The sequence below is a fragment of the Pleurodeles waltl genome, chromosome 1_2 (assembly GCF_031143425.1).
Source record: "Pleurodeles waltl isolate 20211129_DDA chromosome 1_2, aPleWal1.hap1.20221129, whole genome shotgun sequence".
Taxonomy (NCBI): domain Eukaryota; kingdom Metazoa; phylum Chordata; class Amphibia; order Caudata; family Salamandridae; genus Pleurodeles; species Pleurodeles waltl.
In genome coordinates, this window is record NC_090437.1 from 967,975,132 (window position 1) to 967,992,158 (window position 17,027).

Sequence of the window (17,027 nt, forward strand, 5' to 3'; positions counted from 1 at the left end):
AATGTTGCTTTGTAACAAATGCTTTAAGTGCAAATATTTAACTCTTTGATTTTCAAAACTCAATAGTTCTGCAATTGTGCAAACGGTATAATCAGCCAATCATTAATTACTTGTCCAATTGACTTCGGACCTTTGTTCTTCCAAATATTGCAATGAATAGTTGTGCCTTCTATAATCAATTTGTATAATTCTAAATAGGAATGTCGAACTGAAAATAACCACATAGCTTAACTTTCCTGTAAGCATTTCACTAAGCCATTTTGTATTATGGGATTTGATTCGCAAGACCTAATTTCATTTAAATTGTACCTATAAAGTCCATCATCCTGAGTACCATACATGTTTGTGAAGAAGTTTAGGAAGTGGTTAGTTTTAATGAATTTGAAATGAAATAAAATACCAAATATTGTTTTGTTTGCTTTTTCATTTGAACTATCAAACCATATCATTGAATCGAGTCAACTATTACTCTTGTTATTAGGGGCATTCTACATTTTATTGTTAGTAAGTGTTCCACATTTCTAAGAAGTGGTTGGGCTGTATAAATAAAGCTTTACTATTTCTTGTAAATTGCATTGTATATGCCAACATACTGTGAAGATGATTAGCACCATTCAATTTAATTTCAATTACATCTACTCAGTTTTAAGGAGAGAAATGACAAATGTTTGTATTGTACATTTTTAAAAGTGTTGATCAGTTATAAATAATATATGAATTTTAAATGTTTTTAAACTTTATAACTGGTTCTCTTTATAGAAGATGATTATGATAATTTGTAAGTACATTTTGTTGAACTTACTTGAGCAACAAACATTAATAACATTAACAAAAGCATACATCTGACATAGCATTTTTCTTGCTGCATTTCTTTTTTGGGCTAACTTGGTTTAACACTATTGTATTTTATAGAAGTATCCTGAGCAGGAATTTGTTCCAGATGGAACAACAAAATCTTGGAACAGTCAAAAAGGTTTTACAATTCTGAGTGATTCGATCAGGTCTGCAAGCAGCGTCTTTTGTAAAGCTATAATAGATGAAGAAACCTTTTCCTCTCCGGTGTATTATCCCTGGGTTGTAGGTATGTCGGCAAATGCTTTTCTACAAACATTTATCTTTAATGAACATTTGCAAAGAACTCAGGCAAGGGTTCCCCTGAATATTGATTCAAGGTTCTTATCATAATTCCATCAACTGATGACTTGTGAAATCACCAGTGATATAGCAAAACAGCAATTAATGCTAAATGTCAGTGGACCAAACATATATTTTAAACCCTTTTTGAATGTTTTGAGTGGGGGGTAAATCTGGATAGAAAGCCATGTATCTACTTATATTCTCTAGTTCTTTAAACCTGGAAAACACACCACATGATTGCAGTCATGTTAAAAATGCCTTACATAATGTCAACAAGATGTATGCCCTACAGGTAGCCAAATCACTAGACCACTTCTAGGCTCTATTGTTTTAGCCAGGCAGCAGATTTTAAAGATACATGTGCCATTTTGCAAATCTTTTAGCTCAAATTGATTCATCCTATTAGGTTTTTTAATCTGGGATGGTTGGCTTACCAATAGGTGTTTTAACCCTGGATGCTCCATTTGTGAACTTTATTGATGATTTTTCTCCTCTCTGGTTCTTGAAAGACAGCAGTCATAGAAGTCTATCTTCAGAAGTGTAAATTCAGTTCTTCCTTCCTGTGCCTAATTAACTCTATCTTGTCAGGCACTTAGTAAGTATTCTGGATGGTGTTTCACTTTTCTTTGGTGACCTATTCAAAAGTCACACCAATCAAACTAAAGATTTTGAAAAGTGCTGAAACACTCACTAGACGTTGCCAGTACCTTATAAGGATTCCGAATGCTCAAATACCCTTCTAGGAAATAAAACAAAAACACTTTCACATTCACAACAATATAAAAACGCCTTTCACATTCCACATAATAAGTCAGATTGCACATTAAAATTCATGCATGTTATTTGATTCTGATGAGTGATGTTTTGTTACCTTTCTAGTGAATGGTCACTGAAAAAACTGAAAAAAGTCAAAGTGCCATTATAATAAATGTACACTGAGTTTGTGGCTTGTGTCATTGTACATCAGAAGTTTAAGGCTTATAAATATGAATCTCTTTAGAAAGGAACATTTTCTGCATCCGTATCCTAACATAATATTTGTGTATTGTATGTATTCATTTTAGCACTTGTTACATAGTTTTGCATGTATTAGCTTTACTTGTAGTTTTCTGTGGTATATTGTTCATGATGCATAATTAACACAGTCACCCTTGTGACATGCTATTCCCCACTCCCAATTGACACAACCAACCATCATACCACCTGAGAATCCACTTAGGCTTTGCCAATATTCACTGTCTGATTCTTCTGAGAAAATCTTTTGAGCACATCCAACTACTGTGCTTACTCAATACTCCCAAATGATGTCTCATTATGTTTAAACTTCTCGTTTTTGAAGCAGGTCCATACAATCCTTTTGATCTGTGTGCTATTTAAACTGGTATTTAAAAAAAACTAAAATAAATAGCCAAATAATAATGATTACAAATACACTCTCCTGACATTTTCCACATGAGAACAAGATTTCAAAATGCTCATTGATTAAGACATATTTGAAAGTTATCATGAATTTGTGTTTGGTTAGTGTAGTCACTGGGTACAAACACCACAAACTGATGTTTGTGTTTTGCTGTTCGCTTGTGTCTGTGAAATATATTTGGCAAATTCAAACACACAAGAGTTTGGTGTAATACTTGATTCATCTTTTTGGTTTGTTTCAAATAGGTTTCCAAATCCATGAAGTGCTCATAAAACCCCATCCTCTGGTGGAACGGACCATAGGAGAGCAGCTGGTTATTACGTGCACAGCCCGCACTGCTTTCAACGTTAGAGTTGACTTTACTTTGGATTATCCATTAAGCAAGGTGAGGATTATCAGGACATCTTTTCATTTTTTATTTGCCTGCTTGTTGTGTTTCATTATGTCATTGGAAATTGAATTCATAAACTTTGTAAAGTTTTCAAAGTTTTATAAACGTACCAGATTTTTCCCTTAGGTGAATTGTGAAAAAGTTAGTGACTTTTTTTTTCCGAAAACCATTTCAGAACAAAGAATTCTCCTACTAAAAATTGTTTTTGTTTTCATATTTTTCCCCACAAGATCTACTTTGGCAGGATTTATCTCTTGCAATTTAAACTTTGCAAACTTCGCAAAGTTTGCAAAGCTTGGAAAGTTTTGAAAAAGCTAGAAATATTGTAAGCTTATCTTCACTTCCTTACAGTTGTTAGGGCAGTTGCTTTGGTTGCCCTTCATACCGGATGTTTTTAACAGTGTGAATGGTGGATACAGGCTCAGACTTCCTGATTCATAAAAACGATGCTGCACTTTTTCAGTGGCAAAATGCCGAATGTAAATATGTGGCTTCATTTGTTTTAACCCAGTAGCTGAATTGCCACAGTGATGTTCTAGTAGGAGGATGGGCAGGCAAATGTGACGGGCTTGCACTCCTGTGTTTGCTTTGCATGGACTCCTTTGGTATCTGGACATGGTCATGGGAATCAGTTTCATGTTTTCAAAATGGCTGCCCTCACTGAACAAGTTCTTGTTTGGAATCTGGCAATCACACACCTTCTTGGATTACTTTATTGTTAAGAGTCCACTGATGCAATTTACCACTTTTTCTGTGTATGCAAGCTTTCTTTAAATCCGCACCTGAGCAGTGAAGCACTTGGCATCTCTGACCATTTTTGCCATGATTGCTTATATCTACAAAACCCTCACCTAAATAAATGCACACTTTTATGCTGAGCCAGATGTGGCCCTTCTCAATTGAATTGTGTTTGATCAGTTGTAGCCTTATAAGACCCAGATTTGTGATCAATTGAAGCTGATTAAATGCTATTATTGTTGTATAGGAAAGAAAATTAGAAGGCACCGACAACACGAAGAAGGAAATTCAGAATGGTCTGGAGTTTTCAAGAACTTTTGTCGTGGACAGTGTGACCCAGCAGCATTCAGGGCTCTACACTTGCATAGTCTTCAATTCAAAAAGGACTAAGAGCATTAGCAGCAATGTGATTATCTATGGTAAGAGCCCCCACCCGTTTACCTGCACAGGGAGTTGTTGTTCTGATGTTACCAGTACGTTGCATTCAACCCTTCATGCGTTTATCTTGGAGTACACAGATTCATGTACTTACTATCTGTCTGCAAAGTTACCTGATACACGCTTCATCTTTCTACTTCAATCGCTCATGGAAAATGCATATCACACAATCCGTGGTCAGTTTGTACCCCAATTGTCCTATTTTATATTTGATATTCTTTGTAATAAAAATTCAGTTACTTTATATGTGAAGTAAGTAGCATGACAATCCTACTATCCTACATAATCACACTATTAAATTACAAAATAGTGCATACCATTATATGTGCTGATACGTTTAGTTTTTGTAGTATGGAGTCATGGTGCCCCAAATGTGAATTGGTGACTGTACTAGAAGGAATGACCTAGCTGGTCTGCCTGGTCACTTTAGGCGACTTCCCCTCATTACAGCTGGTGCATACTAAGTAGTAGTACACCTGTTTGAACTGAAGACTCACAACTTCTATTAGCCTCTCTTGCTCTAGTAAGTATGTTTTGTCATGGCCTTAAGAAAAATTAAGTTTTCAATCCCTAAATTAATCATTTTTTTCCATTTTGTGGTCTTCCTTATCAATAAGTTCTGTTCTAAAAACCCTGTGTTTCTGGTGCATTAAGCAGTTTCACCAGACCATCTTGTATTGAGTAAAGTTGGTCAGGGCTTAGAGGCTGACATATGATAATAGTACATGCTTAGATCTTCTAATTGATTCTTGATAGGACACCAACATTTATACATCCACCTATGTTTCAAAACCAGGATGCATAGGTGTACTCCTTGTGTTTCTTTAATTTTTTAATGAAAACTCTCGTGGCACTTAGGGCCCAGTTCTCCATGTTGTAAGAATGTCTTGCCCAAGCAATAACGACTTATCTCTTGGTACCTTCGGGCAACACATGCTGACTTCCTCCTACTGTGGTGTGTGGTAGAGCACTGCACTGCCACTCTCCCACTGTTTGTAACTAAGCCCAGATAAAAGTTGTTCTAATCCACAAACAGCTCCGCAGTACAATTGATGAGAAACCACACTGCCAATGTTCTTAACACCCAGCTAAAATGCTGTCCCTCATTTGATCACCTTGTGATTGGTGTAGGGTTGTGGTTTTTAAAGAGACCCCTTAAAAGATGACAGTGGTAGAAGCATTGCAGCACAGCATTGACCGTAGGCCCAAGGAGCTGAATGGAGCATGATTAAAGTGACAGCTGTAAGGATTTTACCAATAATGCTGTCTACATGGGTCTATGTTTTCAGCAAAAAGATTAATGTAAGATATTGCAAAAAAAGTAATTGACTTTAAGAAAACTGTTTTGTATTTTTACCTTTTCAGAAAAACCTTTTGTGTCTTTTGATGGAAATATGGAATCCGTCATCGAGACAAGGGTTGGGGATCGTGTATGGATCCAAGCGAACTATACGGGGTATCCTCGACCAGAAATAAAATGGTAAAGTATGGATCACAGATGTGTTTGTAAAGCTTACCAACCTGTAGAAGAGCAATGGCTGAATTATATTGTGCACCTGACTTTCTCTGAAGGTGGAAGAATGGAAAGCAGCTCAGTCCCAATCACCTGATGAAACTCGGTTACGTCATGACTATCTTTTCTGCAAGTGAAATGGACGCTGGAAATTACACTATAGTGCTCACCAATCCCAGGACAAGGGAGCAGCGCAGCCGCACTGTTCTCCTGATTGTGAATAGTGAGTATACAATTCAGATTTTGTTTGTATGCTTTCCTTAATGCTCTTACTTGTGGTACGTCACCATGTTTTTATTTCCGTAAAGGAAAAGTACTCAGGTTCACCGGAGAGTTCTTCCTTTACATACATTACATTAGACAGAATTTTGCCGCTGAAATTAAGAACATGTTTTGATTTGCATTTTGAAGTCACAGTCACCAAAGGATGAACCAGAATAACAGAAATTACCAGGAAGGCCAGTTACATGCATGCTTTTCAGGATATCCACAAAAGATTAATATACCAACAATGATTCTTGATAGAACTCATTCACATAGCCCATAGTGATCCAGAAAACGTGAAATGAATCCGGCCCTCCTGGGCCTAAGTTGGGCACTCCAAAGTGTATGCTGCAGAGTTTAGGAAACTAGCAAAAGAAACCAACTTTAAAATGAAGAAAAGGAAAGAATAAGGCAGCTCTTCTGGCCTACTGGTCTGAGCCCCATTGGAAGTGAGAAGTTACTACCAACGAAATGTAGAGAGCTGGTGCTGGGAGATCATTGTGATGACCCACACTGAGCTCAGTGCTTTCTGAGAACCACTGAAGAATGGACAACCCCAGTTTAATATCACTGGACGATGGGGCATATCCCCAGGGTGGAGCACTGAATGGGCTATGTGGGACGGTCTCCATCTATAAGATGTGTGACGCCCAATTCTTCCAGTTCCATGTATAGGTGGCACTTGATTTGATCCTTGCAGGTCAAAGATAGAAACGTCAGCAGCGCTGACTCAGCCATTCATCATTCTGAAATTGATAAATTGTGTACCAAACTTATAGCTGCGTTCCCGTTAACAATTATGTTTGTGTTGTTCACTATGTAGGTAGTCACTGTTATTATTATATAAGGCCGTCACTGTTATTAGCCTTCTGATTAACCTTATGTTTCTTCTAAGATTGACCAATAGGGTGCCTCCCCCGCAATGCATTAGGGTATGTATTCGGGTTGCATTTATTGACTCTCAGTAATAGAATGGGTGCATTCATCGAGTTAAACTTAAAATGAAACTAATGTAGGCAAATAAAGCAATAGTGTACAGTAAAGGAGTGGAAAACAGCAATGAAGACTGCTCTACAAAAAGCACCTAAGGAGATGAGATGGTGGGCCTACATGTGATAATATGCTATATATTGTATGTGTTTTGAACAATGATTAACGTAAGGTCAAGGCGCTTGTTCCATGTCTTTAGGCATGGTGGCAGCCAGGCATTCAAGTTTTGGAGCTATTTGTGAAACCATACCAGGAAGTGGGCAGGACCACTAGAACAGCTAGGTATGGCGTGGCGCTAGCAGAAGCTGTACATTTCTGTTGCAGAGCTCACGCGCTCTTCCTTAATCACCGGGACCCATTGCTGTGGTAATGCACACTCTGCTTTACAAAGGGGAGCTCTGGGACATGTACTCCTGTGGCAAATAATCGGGTGGAAGCAGATGGTCCTTATTGGCAAGGGGAGAGCCCTATTTAAATAAAGGATCCTTAAATTCATTAGCGGCGGAAGTCAACAGCACTTTCAGTGGTGTAGAAGGGCTGTAATGTCCCATTCATAAATCAAAGGATGCCGAGGCCTAAACAGCACTCAGAGGCACATACACCGGCTTGTGCATCCATTTGGTAAATTAATGACCTCAGGACTTTTATTTTCCTGTGGCATTTTAGAAGGTAGGTCGATTGTAAAGTAGGTCGAGTTGTGAATCTTTTTTTTTTTTTTAAAGGTATCATTTCCCGCCCTCACTGGGACTAATTACTTAATTATTTATGCCCCACCGAGATCCACAATGCATCTTACCAAAACTCTGGTGTGATGCTGTGCCCACAAGCTTATGTCCGGTACACAATGAGTGGCGCTGAAACGTGGTTGCCTTGCCTTCTGTCTCCACATTCGATGTCAGAGAGTTGTTTAAAAATGCTCAAATGAGGAAAAAGTCTGAGGAAAGATTTTCAATGGCTATTTAATGAATACGAACCCTGTCGCTCAAGCCAGACAATTGTATGTGTTTACTTGCAAACGCCATGCCTTGCCTTTCAAAGGGTTGTTCCGATGCTGTACTTAACTTCTGACCATGTTTGTTTTCTCCTGCCAGTTCCGCCTCAGATTTGGGAAAAGGCTCTGTCGCCCGCCTTGGATTCCTTCAAGTATGGCAGCACGCAGGTCTTGAGGTGCACTGTCTCAGGAGTGCCCACGCCACTCAATATTCAGTGGTATTGGCAGCTGGAGGAAGACTGTGATTTCACTTCTCAGTAAGGACTCTTTTTGTACCCCCCCTCACACAGTGCTTCTTATTCTAAATTCCGAAGGAGATCCCGATGGGGTGTTTCATAGGATGTTATCTATAATGCATCGAGTGACCACCGTGCCTCAAGGATATGATTGCTCACCCATCTTTCACAGATATCCTTTGGCCTTAAACTAGTTGGGGGCCTCCTGAGAGAGTTCCCCCCACCCCCTGTGCTGTAGGGGCCTGGCTGCTTTACGCCCCTGCTCTTCCTTTAAGAAGGGAAAAGCATAAACCTTTGGTGTCAAATAGAGATAACCATCTAGTGGCTAAATTGCACAGTGTGAAAGTAGAACATCTGGCAATAATCCCAGCTTCCCTGCTTGACCCAACTGTGTTGTTCCAGGCAAATACTTTATTTCTACATGTCTCCTTTTTGCTCATCACTACTTGTGAGAGCACATTCAATTAGGCGTATTCTAAATGTGCGCCGCACAAAAACCTCTCTTTGATATAATAGCTAATAAATATTGCCCAGCGTCTAATAACTGAAGTCACATACAGGGTACACAAGGAAACTAACTTACCTACTAATTCACATATAGCAGTGTGATGATTAGGGTGGGGGCAGGAATGCTTATCAGTTCATTTTTTAAATTTCTCACATTTAATAAATGCCTCAATGCAATTAATTGAACTGACGTGCTAAAGTGACACACTTCCGCGTTCTATTTAAAAAAATATCCTTTTTTAATTTAAAAAAAAAATGTTATCATATGTTATCAAGATGTTTGCTGCACGATTGACATAACAAACATTCTGAAGGCGCGTCAGGTGCACGGGCTCTTAGAGCCAGATCCGACGTGTGACTCGGCATTGGCTCAGCCCTGTTTACCCAACTTCTAGTATGCCTATCTTTGGTTGACGAGTCCATATACGACATATGTGTTGCTGCCACCTGCAGGCCAAGGAGGAGGGCTGCATGCAGGAATCCACATCATAGTAGCAGCAGTCTTTCTCTTATCTGTGCGAAAGGCGATCCAGAAGAAGCGAGCGAGTTGATGTGAGCCGTGATAGTCACTGGTGCGTCTGCCCAATCAGCATACAGCTCGGTTTATCTGGGCAAACACCAGGCCACACTTCCTTGACACAGGCTTCACGTATTCCATTTTCCTGTTGTTGTTTTTCACAGAGCTTCCGCCAGCTTCCTCCGGTGTCCGAGCGCTTCCTACACAATAACTGCCTGTGGCCTCAGGACAATTCTGAAGGAGCCAGTTATTCCTCTGTTGTCTCTCTGAGTTCCCGTGAAGCCAATTAACTTAAATGCTTAAGTCTTTATGAATGGGCGTCTGTGCCAAGAATAGCTCCTTTTCCCGGTCCACAACTTTGATGAGCTGTGGGAAATCGCAGTAAATGAGAATAACAAACTGTGTTTATATTATTCTGGTGAAACCAGGTGCAAGAAGCAACACCCAAACGAAAAACATTTGTATTTGGACTGTTTTCGAGTCACTAGGACGGACGCTCAGATTATTTCCCGCTTTAAATGTGATTTACGCCTAAAAATGCACATGATTCACAAAGTTGGAAAGTAGGTGTGCAAGCATGTCACCTGTGTATACAGTATGCAACAGAGGCCTATGTTATGGATACTTAATCCCGAAATGGGCGTGGAATAGTGGATGGGTCAAGCAAACTGGAAGCAAATATGTGTAGAGGTGGGCAAGCCAATAAATTAACATGGATGGACGAAAAATAGCAGAGGCAAGGGTCTGACTTGGCTGTATGAGCCCATGCACAAGCCGAGGAATGAAAATGTTTGTCATGCAAATCGTACAACAAACATCATGCAAAATATGTTATAGTCTCTTCATACTTCAAAAAAATGCATTTCTTTAGCATGAGAAAGCATTTCACCTCAGTACATCAGATTATATCTCTGCATTGAGAGGCATTTTGTAAAAGTTCATATCCCCTACTGCCCTGACAACATTGTTATCCGTGAACTAAGATGCAAGTCATTTGTCATGTGCAACCTATTGTTGGCTTACATTCTTATTATACATGGAGCAACATTATAATCGGTTTAACACAAGAGAGGTTTTTGGACAGCACACAAAATAAACACAAAAGAATCACAAATTTCAAGGTGTGCTCATATATAATAATAAGAACAAAGAGACAGGTGAAATGTATGATTTGCCTGGGATCACACACTTTTGGTCATATGGGGAAGCCATGTTTGATGTCAGGTTTTTTGGTTTCAGATCGTGCAGCTCTGGGTCTGGATGGTTATCTATTTCTATCACTTGTTTTACATTAAGGCTTAATGCTGTTTTTAATTATTGACACATGAGATTAGACTGTGGGTGACACCCAAAAGACAAGAAAGCCTGGGTTGTTTTGGGCTTGAGGGTCCAAGATAACCTTGACCTGAGCCAGAGTCAGGCATCTGACTTGAGTCTGACTCGAGCCAGTCTCTAAAAAGTCCAACATTACACCTTATTTTCTTTCTTTATACATGTCTTGTTAAACCTACTTTATAGTGTCTACTACAAGAGAAAAGCACATTTTACAATGTATTTTAAATTTCCTTTGCAATATGTTTTGCATTTAAAATTTGATTGACAATACACGTTGGTGCATAAAACACATTTTAAATATTAGCATAACACTGACGCATATTTGTATCTTTCACAAGAATACTACAATCAATTAAGTCATGTAATATAAAAAAGTACATAAGACGTAACGTGTAATATGAATCTATATTGCCATTTATAAACCACTCATACTTCGGACTTACGAATTGTCAATGTCAATGTCAATATAGTCCCTCATTGGCAATATACCCCATATTACACAGTGCAAAAATGTTATTACCACTGTTACTACAGTAGAGTGCAAACAACTTGAGAAAACACTGATTAATACCTCACAGATTATATTCTAGATTCACTTTACAGCATTGCTTAATTTGGGCTTGCTGTTTCCGGTGCTGAGCATCGGCACTCATTTTTGAGTGCTAATTGAGGCGCTTCTTCTTCTGCCTCAAGCATTTGGTGCGAGCAAAAGACACATATGGGAAAGACGGAGGAAGGGAAAAACGAAAAAGTGTCACAAAGGGAGAAAGTAGAAAGCTGCTGGAGTGAGCTGAAGTGGCAGGGAGTGGCTTTAAACGGATTGAAGAGGCCCGAGAGGGCTTCAGGTTTATGCTGCCTCAGTATTCCGTGCTCGCATATTTAATTGCACCAGCCGCTGATTTAAGAGGAGGACTTTGAACACCGGCACGTTTTTATATACAAATTAAGCACTGCTTCATAGAACGAAATAAATGTGACCACAATCACAAGGCTAGTTATAGTAGTTTTATCTTACTCCTACATAAGAAAATCATACATGCAGATGCTTAGAGTTCAATATGGCATTTATTACCAATGTTGAGGGAGGAGAGGAACATCTTGAGGCTTTACTGTTTGAGACTCTTCATCCCTTCCAACACTCAACAATGAAAATAAATAGCATATTACACTCTTTGAATATCTGTGTGTAATATATGAGCACACACACACACACACACACACAAACATACACACATTATCCAGCATTGCATCACACATATCTTATGCATGAGTTGCAAGGGACTGTAAGCGAATCACTGAATAGTAATTTAACTAAATCTAAGTTTCATGAGTAGTTTTAGACTTTCAGAAAGCCACACCTTTTTAATTCTCCAGATTGCTCATATTTTTGGGATATTCATTTACCCTGAATAATTCTAACTTCATGACACCTTCTCTTGATCGTTTACTGTAGCCATCAACCGTCAAGCAGCAGTTCCTATACCTGCAAAAGCTGGAAGAACATTACTGATCAAAATGGTGGAAATCTGATTGAAAGAAATGAGACCCATGTTGGTGTCATTGAAGGAAAACTTAAGGTATGTTTATGTTCAGGACACCCTAAATACCTAATCAAGGTTGTGTTTACACCTGGGCTAAAATGATCAGGTGCCATTATCGTGCTTAACATATCACTACATTTTCTTCAATATAAAATTAAATAAGTAATATCAGTTCAAAGCCATTTGGGGAGAGGGCGCATGGAAATTCCCAAACAGTATAAAGCCATATGAGTGAAATTACTTCCATCCAGCTTCGAGAAGGGACCTCCCTAGCAACTCTTAAATAAATGGTGTGAGATTTCTTCGCCTAACCACAGGCAGCCCTTATATGTTACTTGTCAAAACAAAGCTTTTGTGTCAACCACTGATTCTTATTCATGTTTCCTCACCACATCTAACGTGCATTCTGTCTGCAATTCACTGATTTAAATAAAGCCTGTATCCCACTGTGCGTGTATTTTTGGTTACAGATTAATACATATCTGTGTCAACAATATAAATTTTCTACCTCAGGATACATAGCTAATCCTTTATTTCCATCTCCTTTAAACTGATCCAATGCGTCATTTGGTGCTTGGAACTTTTAGCAAAACACATTTTAAAATATTATTAGGATAATTTAAAATGTTTCATAATTTTTCACGGAAGCTGAAATTATTTGTTAAACATACTACAGTGTCCGTAAAATTTGATTAAAGTCTGCAATTGTAATTTTTTTTAATTTGTTAAAACTGTTTCCTTTACACTTGCGCATTTGCACAATTCTACAGGGCATTAGGAATGCTCTAAGCATTACCTTTTACTACAAAGGTATTTTAGGAGGTTTACTAAATTTAAATTGCTGATATAATATTCTACAGTAATTTAGAATAATCATTTTAGAAAATCGAAACTGCTTGCCAAATATCGCACCAAAGCTACAACTAGTAGATGAAGCATGTTATGGGTCTCTCGAATAGTTTGATTTGGTGAAATGTGTTCATAATTTATTTGAAGAGTTGGAATCCAGAGACAAAAAGCAGTGAACGTGTTTTAGATGTTATATCAATGTGGAGCTCACTTAATAACTATGCAGGATTCAAAAAGTTAGAAAAATATGAGGGCGCTTAGCAAAGGTTGGATACATTTTTTCAAAAGCTAATTAAAAAAAAGTATTAACCATGAAAGCGTTCATTTAAAAGTTCATAATCAGAATATGTCTGTTGTGATAAATTACAAATTTTCTTATTTTTTGCAGATCGTAAGCACACTTACTATTTCCTCAGCCAATGTATCAGCTGTATACAAATGTTTCGCTGCAAACAAAGCGGGCCAAGATGAGAGGGTGATGTCCTTCCATGTCACAAGTAAGTCACATTAGAGGTTACGGGGTCTCCATGACCTTCAAGAGAGCTCACTGATCCACGATGAATGGTGATAAAAGACACATTAAGGGGAACTACTTGTTCCCCTTCTAGAATTTCACTTGTAGCCTGTTTGCCATGTAAAATTCACTGGTGACGAACTATAAAATACACAAAAGTGCAAAGATAATGACTCCTATGTTTAAATAATTTTACTTCACCAGCCAGCATGAGGCAGAATAAGCAGTCAGGTAGAGTAGGCAGTCAGTCTACGTTAGCCACAAACCATAGTACTTTGGGTGTCATAAATAACAACAAGTGTCAAGAGAGAGTAGTGAGGATAAACTGCACACCCCTTCTCCCTTCTGCTGTCATAAGAGCCCTGCGATATGCCAACCAGTCATAAATACTACTTGGGCACTGATTCACTAGATTATCAAGGGTAGTGGGGCATCACACTACCTTTGAACCCGGATAACATCGCAGGTTGATCCCTACACCCAGTCCCTCAATATTCGTTAATTTGTTGCTGATGGTTTAGGGTATAGTCACAAATTGTAATCTAGAGAAAGTAAACAGGGCTATTAAAGCATTTTTAACTTATTTTAATTTTCTGTTGCTGCCACTGCCTTCATGACGCATGAGACCAGTTGCAGCATGGGCAGTCAGATGTACCAAATTTCAAGCCGACGTCCATATATTTAATATTAGCTGTTTGCCATCTGAAACAAGGAATGCCCCTCTTAATACTCACTTCTCTTCCTTTCCTCCCCCTTTGATGAGTGTGGGAAACACAACCGAACACTCTCTCTCTTGCACTTATGTCACTTATGTTTCAAGATTACCTGATAACTAGAAATTGTAGTTGACGATGCTCTTGCCAGTGTAGGTCATGGCTAGTTATCACTCCTGTTATGTCCTCCTACAAACAAAATGTTACGACAAAATTATTGAATTCTGAAAAAATAATGGATTAATAACAGTACTACTGTGGTTACTACTATTTCTGCTGCTACTACTGCTGGTGATAATAATAATAAAAATCGTAGAATTAATAATATCAAAACACCAACCACAAAAATAATAATGGATAGTAATACTGTTACTACTACTACTGGTGCTAGTAGTAGTACTTCTACTACTAATAATAGGAATACTAGTAGAAGTAAACATTCAGTTTCGGATTACTACCCAGAGAACTTTGAAATATCTCTTGGAACCTTTGCTGTCCCTACATGTATAGGATGCTCGTTTGATTTCCCTAAATCATTTTCACAGTCATATGAAATGTGCATGTATTCACTTCCCTGCTTATGTTAATGTATGATCCCTCTGAGTAACAGCGCATTGTACAGTTTCATTGGAAGGCATCTGTGTGGTGTGTGTTTAGGCAAATACATATTATTTTTTGTAAAGACATACATTTTCCTGATATTGGTAAAGTGGGGACATGTGGACTCTAAACCTTTCCAGCTCACTTGTCATATGAAATTCCTTAAACAGGAATACATGATAATGTCCTATTGATATTTTCATTGTCTGATTGAGTTCAGTAGCCAGTGTAATACAGTAACCATATCTCTCAACACCCAATTATATGTACATTTTGTAATGAGAAATTGTTTGTGTCTACTTACAATTTTAACAAGCCTTTAATGTACTGAATTTTTTTTAGGAGGTCTTGACATACAGCTCGATCCAGACAACAGAGTCATTGAAGAGGATCACTTTTCACTGAGATGCATTGCAGATAGACTAACATTTGAGGAGGTAACATGGTTCAACTTAAGCTCAGGAGAACTCAGAAAGCATAACAGAGGCTGGCTGGTACCCACAGTGTGCAAGAATCTGGACGTCCTGTTGAAAATGAATGCCACAAGCATGTATACTAATGGTGGGAACGTGACGTCAGCGATTGAGATCAGTAGTGCATCTCTGCACCACAGTGGAGAATACGTTTGCACTGCTGTGGACCGAAAGACTCAGAAAAGACACTGTCTAGTGAAACATGTGACCGTTCTAGGTAAGTGAGTGCTTAAAGATGACCACATTAAGGTACTTGTCTACAATATGCTGGACGGACAGGCCTTTGCCTAGGCAACCCGCAGCTGTACTCTGCTCTCTGGAATATTTCATTCCTCAAGTACAAATCTTAATTTTGATATAGAGGCAATGAAAATTATACAGCTCTGCTTTGGTTTTGACAAGGGCTGCAGCCTATTTTTGATATGGGGGAGGCGATACATTTGGAGAAAATACCCACTTCCTGTTACCAGGCTTGATTACTAGACATAGGTTTAGTGATCGCTAGGCTGGGAATTATACCCAGACCTTCAACGACTCTCCTATGGCAGTGTTATATTGTGTTTCTCTGCCTCAGCGCCACATGTATAGGTATAATAGCCCTTGAGTAATTACATTTGATCCCTAACCTTCCATAGGTAATAATTTGGTCACTGAGAACACACTTTAAAACATTTCTAGTATAATTATTATGTTTATGTCCAATGTATTCTACCTGTTAAGACAACCTATGCAAAGAAATGGGAGCTTGAGACACTTCGAAAATTGTTTTTTTTTAAATTTAAAACAAGATCATCACACATTATAGCCAAGATATGTTATTGCAGTTAGGCTTTTATTTGGCGCTGCATGCATCCTGCAATGGGTAGCAATAATAAGAACACACTTCTCCTTTTTTCACATAAACAGCACAACGAGTGCCTACAATTGAAAAGGAATTACAGAACCAAGTGGCAAATATCAGTGAGACTATAGAAGCAACCTGTCGTCCAGATGGCACGCCGATTCCACATATCACCTGGCTCAAAAACAACGAACTTCTTATTGAAGGCTCTGGTATGTAATTCTGTATACTCGTTCTTCCATTTGGTTACATTACAACCAGTCAACAGATTTTGCACACACTTTGTGGTTTTTCCTCGAACATACTTCACTTGCTAAAACATTACAATATTTTTGATACATGCGGTCATTGATGTGCAGTGTCATGTTGTTCCCAAGCTATATATGTGCTAATTTAAACCAACACATATGGACATTACATTACATAAAGTTATTTCAGGTCATGATCAGATGTGTTTCTCTTGTTAAAGGTTGCCACACTGTTCTTTTGCCATCCACACATCAAACCGTATGTAATATGGCGGCAAATTGTCTATTGTAGTGTAATATGTTCATTATTCCATGGCAAGTTGTGTGCAGCTTTAACCAATGAGAAGGGTTGAACACAACTCGGAAAACAACTACAAGTAATAACCTTAATTTTTCTTTACAGGTATTATTTTGAAGAATGGGAACCAAACTCTAACTATACAGAGAATTAGAAAAGAAGATGCAGGGGTTTATACTTGTGAAGCATGTAATGATGTTGGCTGTGCGAAAACAGAAGCAACTTTCACCGTGGAGGGTAAGTGTGCTTTTAAATGAAATATACAATTTTAATTGGGTCAGCTATGCTAACCTGAGTAAGCGAACTAGACCAGACGATAGGCACTGCCATTGCCCTTTTTTCTAGGAGTCCACCTTTCAACTTTTCATGAACTGAAGTTAGGTTACATTCCAAGTTATGCTGATTTCCCTATATCAGGGCATTTGAATCTATTTTAAGAAATGTCTTGCATTCTGCTGCTTTACTAATGAAGA

The 17,027-nt window shown here is 38.4% G+C and overlaps 1 protein-coding gene across 2 annotated transcripts in view; it reads left to right on the forward strand.

The window, feature by feature from the left end:
• The window catches only part of KDR (kinase insert domain receptor), a 75,061-nt gene that overhangs the window by 30,324 nt on the left and 27,710 nt on the right, over positions 1 to 17,027 (forward strand). For both annotated transcript variants that reach the window (XM_069201143.1, XM_069201146.1), the window contains exons 5-15: positions 913 to 1,081; positions 2,803 to 2,942; positions 3,934 to 4,105; positions 5,490 to 5,604; positions 5,697 to 5,860; positions 7,983 to 8,139; positions 11,931 to 12,054; positions 13,256 to 13,364; positions 15,037 to 15,384; positions 16,074 to 16,220; positions 16,660 to 16,791. In XM_069201143.1, the coding sequence (XP_069057244.1) occupies positions 913 to 1,081; positions 2,803 to 2,942; positions 3,934 to 4,105; positions 5,490 to 5,604; positions 5,697 to 5,860; positions 7,983 to 8,139; positions 11,931 to 12,054; positions 13,256 to 13,364; positions 15,037 to 15,384; positions 16,074 to 16,220; positions 16,660 to 16,791 (1,777 nt within the window). The remainder of the gene's footprint in view (positions 1 to 912; positions 1,082 to 2,802; positions 2,943 to 3,933; positions 4,106 to 5,489; positions 5,605 to 5,696; positions 5,861 to 7,982; positions 8,140 to 11,930; positions 12,055 to 13,255; positions 13,365 to 15,036; positions 15,385 to 16,073; positions 16,221 to 16,659; positions 16,792 to 17,027) is intronic.